Source organism: Felis catus, chromosome A1, assembly GCF_018350175.1.
Source record: "Felis catus isolate Fca126 chromosome A1, F.catus_Fca126_mat1.0, whole genome shotgun sequence".
Taxonomy (NCBI): domain Eukaryota; kingdom Metazoa; phylum Chordata; class Mammalia; order Carnivora; family Felidae; genus Felis; species Felis catus.
Genome location: NC_058368.1, coordinates 109,806,086 through 109,816,730, shown reverse-complemented (window position 1 = coordinate 109,816,730; position 10,645 = coordinate 109,806,086). Strand labels below are relative to the sequence as shown.

Here is a 10,645-nt window from a genome sequence, read left to right as displayed (position 1 = left end):
ACACCTCTGGTGCTCTGATGACCGCTAGCTGGTTCCAGGCTTCCCACTCACTTCACCACGTGCCTACTCCTTTCCCAAGGTCAAGAGACCCATGGGAAAGCGGACCTCTGCTGAAGTCCTGAAGTCTGACCTCAGACACACCTGCTGAAGGGGGCACACAGGCCCTACTGGTAGGCTGTGGCAGGTCAGCTCCTCCTAACACAACCAGAGCAAGACTCTGGAAGTGAGGCCTCCCACCCCCCCACCTTGTAGTCCGGGCTCTTCAGATGGCTTCATCCCCTTTCCACACTCATTACCACCCCACATTCACACACACACACACATCTGTGTACTCACACACACTATACATCCAATGGTGGCAAGGGTTACACTCTCACACTCCAGGCCACAGCGTTCTTTAAAGGTGAGGGCATCAGTCCTCCACGGGGCCATAACCCACCTTCTGCTGCTGTCCAAACCCTCAAAGGAAGGACAACACAAGGGATGGATCCCCACATACCAGAGAACTGGGCCAAGACTCAACATGGGAGAACAGGAGTACAGAAATAGAGTAACTTCTTGCCACTCAGTATACTGTGCCTCAATTGTTCTTCAGATGGGGTCTCTGACCAATGTTAACAAGTAGAATTTAGTTAAGAGGACTCCTACCACTGGAGTTTTTATTGAAAACACACATACACACAAATGTACACACGTGCGCGTGCACACACACACACACACCTTTCATTAGGAAATTAAGGAAACCATTCCTCTGAGTGTAAGACAGGTTTCTTTTATTAATTTTTCCTAAACTTGTCTGTTTACTTAATGTTTCTCTTAGTGTAAGAACGTGACCCGGAGCTTTAACAAACCAATTTGGATAATGCAACCTGGATAAATGCTTGTCTGCAAACAAGTCCTCAATTACCATACACTCTCTGGCCTGGCCTCCAAGTTAATCCAATTGGTTTTAAGGCCTGTCTAAACAGAGAGCAAGCAGACCACATCATCTTATTTCTAGTTTAAACTTTAAACTTCAGTTTTACCCCCATCCCAACACCCGCACCCTCCCCCACACAAAAAGGTTTTTTAGAAGAAATGGCCATTAAAGGACGAGTCAGTTGCATAAGAATTGGCTTAATCCTGCAGCCAGCAAGCCAAAGTTAGCTATTGGCCTCAGCGCAGGCCAGCTGGAACTCAAAGCATGACGGGTAGAGAATGAATAGAGGACACTCTAAGAACAGGGCCAAGTCCTGGTGCCAGAGGCTTCCATGTGTGCTTACACACCAACATAAATACACTTCCACCTTCCTCCTCTAGAGCACTTCAGAAACTTATAACACTCTGAAAGTTTTTAGTGCAGACAGGGACAGAAACTTATTCTAAATAGGCAAAGCATCTTATTTCTAACAGCATAAGCCAAAATTAACAGAGAGGCACTCTGTCACACAGATAACAATTACAAAGATCCAAAATGTAACCGATGAAGCTTATAATAGCTTCTAAGGCAGGTACCAGCCGTAGCCTCTAATACAGGCTTCCCTTGGAGTTTCCAAATGCTTCCCTATCAACACTGCCCTATAGGGCAGTCACAGGGAATGCTTTGGTGCACCTGACATTGGCCGCACAGAAAGAATGCGGTGATGGTGAAATCAGGCACCACACTTAACACTAATTTCAGACTCACCCAGTACAATCCAGTGTATCTTAGGGGTTTTTTCTGTATGATCTGTCAGCTGTTTAACACATAAATTGGCAGGTTCGTGGCAGGTATTAACACTTAACACACAGTGACTGTGAATGAGCTAAAAAGCACTTTTAACTCTTGTCCTAGGACTTCAAGCTATACTTCAAATTTACACAGAACATCTCTCACCTGAATGAGCAGGCCAGGATACAAATCTTTACACCATAATTAACAAGAATCAATTCCTCAGTTCAATTTACCATGCCTATATCCAACAATACATCTATCCAATTCTAACTTCCCAACGAGAAAATGATTTAGACTTGATGCTTGGGGCATTATAGTGAATGTACTTTCAGGAATATTCTTTCTCAGGAAGAGCTTCCAGGTCCAAAATCCTCAGTTATCCACTTGCTGCAGGTGAAGGGGTCCATTTCCCCAAGAGCAGCACATGGCATTTGTAAGAGGAGCTCCTCTCCTGGGGGCGGGGGGAGCGGGAGGGGGAGGTGTCCCAGTGGAGTGAAGCAGCGGGAAGGAGCTCAGAGAGCACACTTCTCATGTTCTGCTATGTTAATTAACCCATGCCATGCCATGCTCTAGCCCTCAGAAAGAGGGGGACCCCAGCCCCATCCCCACACCAGGCAGGGAGCCTTCATGGCAATCTCTCCAACAGATTTCTGAAGCACAGTTTCCAGAGTTCCTGCCACACAGGTCACAATGAAAAGTCTGCTTGACAGGTAGTTAGAGCTTTTGCTATAGCTCAGCCTTCCAAAACAAACTTATCTTTGTGTAAGCATGATTAAACATAAAAGGAGTGAAGCAGAAGCTCGGTAAGTAAGACTAACTGGGCTTCTAAATAGTACCATTATGAAAAAGATACAATGCACTTAATTTCTGTCTCTAACTATTTAGAAGTCAAAATGCTCCATACATTACCTATATCCCCTCCCCCGAAATCCCCTAAAAACTGACTAAGAAATCTCCAGTATTTGATTGCTCTAGTTGATATTTAGAACAAAGTTGACAACTTAAAGCTTTATAATAGTCTGTTTTAATATAAACAATTGTTGGAATCAATCAATGTCCATTTCAGGAAGCTTCTTGTCTGAATCCGAAGGCACAGCTGTGTCTGTACCCTGCTCGGCAGCCTGAGGGCCTGGGCTGTCTCCTTGTCCATCCACTGGTCCATTCTGCTCTGCATTTTTTTGCTCCTCTTTTGGAGGTTCCACTTTGGGTTTGGGCTTTGAAATTATAGGGCTACAGACACTCATCAGCTCCTAGAACGACAGAAGAGAAAATCGTGGGTTCTTACAAAATGACAAATTTGACGTGACCCACTCAAACGAACCCAAGCCCACCGTCTCCCAACCAGAAGCCAGAAACTAAGATGTAGTAACGAAGTTCCCAGCTAAGTGTCACTTTAAGGATCGTTAATAATTAATAACAAGGCTGACAAGAAAAGATCATTAAGTATCAAGGCCATAAATTACCTTAGTTTTAGCTTCAATCTCTCTTGCCTTGACAACTGGATCCACGGTCAGACTCTGCTTGTTCTGCAGATTCAGTTTGTTATTCATCCACTCCATGGCTTCATTTGTGCTTTTCTCCACCTTCATCATGTCTGCAGCATCCAAATGGTCATACTGGTCCTCCTGCAACCAGGAGACAACCAGACAAGGGTCAAAGGATGATACTCTACCCACCCAAATATCCAGTTGTCTGCCATCTTTCAGAAAGTTACAGGCTTTTCAAAAATGAAGCACATTTAGCCTCACAATCTCAATAGAAATTCAATTCCTTAAAAAAAATTTGAAGAAAGAGTAACCCCAATTTTTAAAATACTCAGGAAACAGACTTAAGGGCCAAATATACACACAAGATAGCAATTAAAAGACTTCAACAGCATAAAAAGCACAGGCCTGACACACAATCTTATGAAGATAATTTCACAAACATGACATTACAGGCCATTAGATAGGAGAACTGAAGTTTAGGCATACTAGTGAGGAACCAGAACAATAACAAAAACAATTTTATAAAGGAGACCTTTCAGAAGCAAATTCTTTTTCAATAAATAAGCCCAATTTATCACTCAAAGCTTCTTACACTGACAGACCATCAAGAACCTGGACTATAGTGAGTGGTTAAGAACCCATACTTTGTGGGGCCAGACGTCAGGCCAAACCCCAGCCCCTTCAATAGTAATTTGGGAGGGGTGCCTGGGTGGCTCAGTTGGTTAAGTGTCCGACTTCGGCTCCAGTCATGATCTAACCTTTTATGAGTTCAAGCCCTACATCAGGCTCTGTGCTGACAGCTCAAAGCCTGGAGCCTGCTTCGGATTCTGTGTCTGTCTGTCTCTGCCCCTCTCACACCTGCACTCTGTGTCTCTCTCTCAAAAATAAACATTTAAAAAATTTTCCATAACAAACCAAACTGTATGCCTAATGGTTCTCAGAAAGACCAGGATACGGCAGATTAAGTAAATGATAAGCATTTCAGAGCAAGAAAAGGAAACTGAACAATACTGCTCACTTCCAGATTCTACCTGTTAAAACAGAGCAGCAAATCACAGCGTTCTTAGTAAGAGCCAATAAAATATCATACACATTACACTAACATCCAAAAAACAAAACAAAAAACCAAGCAGTATTATTGAACAATAGTTGAAACGAAGAAAAGAAAAGAAAAGAAAAGAAAAGAAAAGAAAAGAAAAGAAAAGAAAAGAAAAGAGCTGTTATGCCTCAAAACTTAACTCTACCAAAGTAAAAGTAGGGAAAGGAACAACAACAACAACAAAAAAATAGATACCTTGTTTTTGAAAGAGCTGATTACTTTCATATACTGTTGGATTTGTTTCCCTAGTTCTTCAAATAATTTTGGTCTTTCTTCAGATTCCTGGAATCGCATCTTAATAGGGTGACCTAGATTCTTAACAGACGAAAGAATGCTTAAACTATCAAAGTAGTATTGTCTCTATTACCGAGATCTACTCATTTCCATGTGCTATATATAAAAAGCCCAATAATGCTCCCCAGCCCAGTGAAATATATCCTTAGGCTAAATATGAGAATATACCTCTATACTGGTTCCATGTGGAGCCACAGTTCAACTTGTCACTGGAGTCCTAATTTTCAAAACACAGTGGGGAGACAACCCAAAAACAGGTGCCTCCCGATAGTGATACACAATCCTAAGTATGAAGCACATGTGCCAAAAAAACAGTTTGTAAATTAAATCTGAAGTCTCTAGTTCTAACCATGAATTTATTAGATGGCAATAAACACCACAGAAGTAAATTAGACAGTAATAAGCAGAAAAACAAAAAAAAACTAGATCAGATTTTCTAGTTTTTTTGTCTTGTTTTGTTTTGTGTTTAATAACTAAGGGGGCAGAAAGATTAACTACACAGATTGAGGAGACAAAGGAGCATGTATGGTCCTTATGGGGTTCCTGAGTCAAACTAACTAAAAAATACTTTATAAAACAACTGGAATTTGAAAACTAAACACACAGTAACATTAAAGTGGTATTAAAGGAGCGCCTGGGTGGCTCAGTTGGTTAAGCATCCGACTTCGGCTCAGATTATGGTCAGCCCAGAGCCTGGAGCCTGATTCGTATTCTGTGTCTCCCTCTCTCTCTGTCCCTCCCCTACCCACCCCCTCTCAAAAATAAACATTTAAAAAAAATTTTTAATTAAAAAATAAAAAAATAAAGGGGAGCCTGAGCGGCTCAGCCAGTTAAGCATCTGACTCTTGGTTTCGGCTAAGGTCATGATCTCACAGTTTTTGAGTTCAAGTCCCCACGTCAGGCTCTGCACTGCCAGGATGGAACCTGCTTAGGATTCTCTGTCTCCCTCTCCCTCTCTCCCCCTACCCTGCTCACTCTCTCTCAAACTAAATAAACATTAAAAAGGGGGATGGGGGTGGTAGGGGGGGATACGAAAGAATTTTTTAATGTAATAATGATATATAGTTTAATGTTGCATTTTCTTTTAAATACATACTGAAATATTTTCAGATTAAATACAACACAAAAGACTTTCATCAAATACCTAGGAGTGGAAGGGAGCAAAAATGAAACAAAATTGGTCATCAACTGACAAAAGTTGAAACTACTGTTCTACTTTACTGTGTTTGAACATCGCCCATAATAAAAACTAAAACAAAAAACTCAATCTGAAGGATCTCTCTGGAAGCTCTTAGTATCCTTCCAGAATGACAGGAAATTTGAAGGCACGGTCCTTGAGCAATTCCATTTCAGAAGGGAGTCACAATGGCCCAGTTTGACAACAAAGTAATCCACAGAAAGGTGAAAAGTTCTTCTTGTGCATTTGCATCCTTTTGCAAACAAAGGCCTCAACCTTAGATCATTTTTTGTTATTTTTTTTTAAATAAAGTTTTATTCAAACACAGTCACTTCATTCATTTGCAGCCCTTAACTAACGGAAAGGGCAATGACCCTGGACATGCACTAAAACATTCAGTGTACCAGGAATGATCCAAGGGCCTTTAGATCTTCACCCTAACATTCTCCCAACTGAACTTTTTCAGCCCCTTCATTTTTTTGTGCTTTCAACCCTAAGTTTAATGATCAGATTCTTTAATACAAAACCAGATGTTTTTGCTTTACTGAAAATCAAAGCTATATGGGGCTCCCGGGTGGCTCAGTCGGTTAAGCATCCGATTCTTGGTTTCAGCTCAGATCATGATCTCGCAGCTTCATGAGTTCAAGCCCCACATCGGACTCTGTGCTGGCAGCATGGGGCCTCCTTAAGATTCTCTCTCTCCCTCTCTCTCTCTCTGTCCCCCCACCCGACTTGCGCGCTCTCTCTCTCTCTCTCTCAAAATAAATACAAATAAAACTTAAAAAAAAAAAAAAAGTTACATAACAACCTTCCCCCAATTGCATTACAGTTGCCTTTAGGACAGGTTTTGTTAGGTTTTCCACCTCTGTATCAAGAATGCAATCTCCTTCAGTGAAACATTTTAAGGCTAAACTCCACTTTCAGAAATATAATTTTGTTACTACAAGGTTCTAAAATAAAGATAACGGGGGCACCTAGGTGGCTCAGTCGGTTAGGCATCCAACTTCGGCTCAGGTCACTATCTCATGGTTCTTGACTTCAAGCCCCGCATCGATATCTGTGCTGACAGCTCAGGGCCTGGAGCCTGCTGCAGAGTCTGTATCTCCCTCTCTCTCTGCCCCTCCCCCACTCATACTTTGTCCCTCAAAAATGAATGCTAAAAAAAAAAATTTTTTTTTTTTTTAATTTAAAAATGAAAAAAAAAAAAAGGAAGCACTAGGTCCAACATGGGGAATGAACTCACAACTCCCAAGATCAAGAGTCGCATGCTCTGGAGCACCTGGGTATCTGTCTGTTTGTCTCTGTCTCTCTCTCCCCAGCCCCCACAAAATCACTTACTTTTAATTCTGCCAATTTATCAACATAAACTTGCTTTGGCTGGTCTTCTCCATCCTCATACAACCAGTTTTCAGTATCTTCTAATTTCAAGGTAAAACTGTTACGATCCTAAAGATGAATAAAATATAATTAGTGATGACAAAAATTAGTCAACTGGCCAGTGAAGTCAGAAACACAGACTACAGCATCTGAATTCCCTCTAAAATATGGGGGGAGTAGGGAGACACAGACAAGACTGGCAGTATTATTTTGCTTGTTACCTGCAGACAGTTTTATAATTCTCTCTGGTATGTAAGGGATAGGTTTGAAAATTCGGACACATTTGGATGTTTGAAATTTTCAGAAATACAAAAAGCATTTGAAAATATGTAAGCTATAAAAAAATAAAATCTTAAAAAAAACTTTTGTAACTATGTGTAGTGACAGATGTTTAACTAGACTTATGGTCATCATTTCAGGTTTGCACATGTCACTATGTTGTACTCCTGAAACTAACATAATGTTTATGTATCAATTACGCCTCAATTTTTTAAAAGTGAAATAAAATAACAGTAAGCCTCAAAGAAAAGTGAGCTTTTTTTAAATACAAGGTAAATAATAGCATGCAAATGTACCAAAAAGTGATGCAACAAAAACAAACAAACAAAAAAAAATGATGAAGACTAGCCTTTGGGAATCATTGCACTAAAAAACTACAACACTTTTCCCCCAGAAAAGCACATTTTAATCATTTGAACATATACCTACAGATGCCAGCTCCCTTTCTACCTAATACAGCTGAGGCCACTCCCAGAAAACATGGAATAGGCAGGCACATACTTACAGCTTCACTCACAAACTTCTCATACTCGCCGCTAAGCTTGTCCCTCATCTCGTACACGTACTCTTCCACAGCATTCTTGGCATCATTCCTCTCTTTCTCCAGTTTATCCTGCATGATCATCTTACCCTGAGAACAGTACACATTAGATATTCAGACAGCTGAGACGAGGTCCTCTTAAATGTTAACTAATGTCGTCCTACAAGGAGAGAATCCTTCTTCCCCAAATCCTCTTAGCTCTGCAAATCATCCATGAATGAGAAGTGGAAATATTAGTCCTCAATAAATTATGAAGATCAACTCTGAGTTTTGTAGGTGTGCTTAGAAAAAAAATAGGGGCGCCTGGGTGGCTCAGTCAGTTAAGCATCTGACTTCAGCTCAGGTCATGATCTCCCAGCTCCTGAGTTCGAGCCCTGTGTCGGGCTCTGTGCTGACAGCTCGGAGTCTGGAACCTGCTTCATTCAGATTGTGTCTCCTTCTCCCTCTCTGCCCTTAACCTGCTCACATTCTTATCTCTCAAAACTGAATAAAAGTTAAAAAAAAATTTTATAATAAAAAATAAATAGAAATTATCAATATTTAGAAACTCAAAAGCAAAAATAAGGAAGAGAATTTAAGACAAGTGAACTTTAAGAAACTATCAGCTCAATGTCACAAGGTGGTATACTCTGCAGTATTACTAAGTACCAAAGAAAAACATCAAATCATTCACACAGTGTAAATGCTATAATTCTATAAAACAAATCTAAGATGCAAGGGATACATGATATTAAAAAAAAAAAAAACTAACAGCAGACAATTCATTCAATAATTTGTGCTGCAGGGTCCCAAACCTTGCATCACTCACCATAACAAGAGTTCAGTATTGACTAGCAGTAGGGAAAGGAACTAATGAACAAAATAGCACTACCACTGATGCTTTGAGTTCTACTACCATCAACTTCCATGACCCACCTCATCAAACATGCCAAGCTCCCAAGTGAACAAACACACTCACACACCTGAACATGAACAATACCACCATTAAATCAAAGACGTAATGTTAAAGATCTCATAACACAGCTTCTAGCAATATAGACATATAACCGTAAAAGAATTTTGACATTACATGGGATTTGCCCTTGCATTACCCAAAAACCTAAAATTGCTGCCTCAAACCCCATAAATGTCACTAGACAGAGTTTGAGCTCTATGGCCATATTCATCAGTTAGCTGAATGTTCTAAGAGGCTGGAAATAACCACCTCATTTTCAATGTACAAGTTGAGCATCTCTCTGTCTATCTGCCATAACAGCTGATTCTCAATGGGCAGGTCCACAGTACTGGTCTTCACTTTTGCCTTCTTGGCTTGGGGTGGTTGGTCCATCTTTTTGTCTTTTGATCCAGCTTGAGAGGTCTAAAATAACAAGAAATCACTATTAACAAACATATATGGGCCACCTTAAACTTCCATTTCAAGAGTTCTTTTTGTTTTTTTATCACTTTGTATTCTAATCTCAATAACCTGGGGCTACTTCTTATAGTATCTGCAAAGTTAAAAATATAAATACTGTGAGTAGTCAAATCCACAGCCACAGAAGTAATGGTGGGTGCCAGGGGCTGGGGGTAAGGGACATGGGGGAATGGGGAGTTGCTGTTTAATACGCACAGAGTTTCCAAACGGCAAGATGAAAATGTTTAGAAGACTGGCTACATCACAATGTAAATATACCGAATACTGCCGCACTGCATAAACACACACAAAACCTCCCATAATCCCACAATCAACACATAATCACAATTTTTTTTAATGTTTTAACGTTTTCTTTATTTTTGAGAGACAGAGCACAAGCGGGGGGGGGGGGGGGGGGCACAGAGGGCAAGGGAGACACAGTCTCCTAAGCAGGCTCCAGGCTCAGAGCTGTCAGCATACAGGCCGACGCAAGGCTCAAACCCAAGAGCTGTGAGATAATGACTTGAGTCAAAGTCGGACACTTAACCGACTGGGCCAGCCAGACGTCCCAACACATAATCACTATTAAATCTTCTCCAATTTTCTTCCAATCTTATCTAAACATACAGATTTGGATATGATATTAGGGAAAGATATGAATTTATGGTTCAGAAACCTATTACCAATATGATTTCCAGATCGTCTATACCAATTTACATTCTCACAAAGAATCAGACAATCCATCCACCACACCCTGGCCACAAACAAGAATTTGTTTACCATCATCTATGATTTTCTTTGGGTCAATAACCTTGGTGTGCCTGGATGGCTCAGTTAGGTATCCGAGTCTTGATTTCAGCTCAGGTCATGATCTCACTCCTGGCTTGTGAATTCAAACCTCAAATCTCCATGCTGTCAATGCAGAGCCTGCTTGGGATTCTCTCTTGCTCCCTCTTTCTCTGCTCCTCTCCCACTTGCACATGAGCACTCTTGCTCTCTCTCTCTCTCTCTCTCTCTCAAAATAAATACACTTTATTAAAAAAAAAAATAACCTTATCTCACACACTTACCTATTTCTTCATATTCCCTTGGCATTTATCAACCAACATCTCTTAGCATTTTAGTGATTTTTTTCCCTCAACTGACTTTTTCCACTTTTTTTAATTTTGTATTACTTGTCCATATATCTATACAAGTCTTTATTGTTAAATGTATCCCTTTTTTTCCTCTGGGATAACTTTCATCGCTTTCATGCTTTCAAAGCCCTCCCTGATCCAAAGACTGGAAAAATATTCATTTGTTGTT

At 40.5% G+C, this 10,645-nt stretch overlaps 1 protein-coding gene across 4 annotated transcripts in view; it reads right to left on the bottom strand.

Annotated features, from left to right (window-relative positions):
* Nucleotides 1-752: 752 nt before the first annotated feature.
* HSPA4 (heat shock protein family A (Hsp70) member 4) overlaps nucleotides 753-10,645 on the bottom strand; it is a 47,297-nt gene continuing 37,404 nt past the window's right edge. For all 4 annotated transcript variants that reach the window (XM_003980762.5, XM_006927594.4, XM_045058874.1 and 1 more), the window contains 6 exons: nucleotides 9,152-9,304; nucleotides 7,912-8,037; nucleotides 7,089-7,196; nucleotides 4,475-4,594; nucleotides 3,157-3,318; nucleotides 753-2,943 (listed from right to left, as the gene is read on the bottom strand). In XM_003980762.5, the coding sequence (XP_003980811.2) occupies nucleotides 2,740-2,943; nucleotides 3,157-3,318; nucleotides 4,475-4,594; nucleotides 7,089-7,196; nucleotides 7,912-8,037; nucleotides 9,152-9,304 (873 nt within the window). In that variant the 3' untranslated portion in view covers nucleotides 753-2,739. The remainder of the gene's footprint in view (nucleotides 2,944-3,156; nucleotides 3,319-4,474; nucleotides 4,595-7,088; nucleotides 7,197-7,911; nucleotides 8,038-9,151; nucleotides 9,305-10,645) is intronic.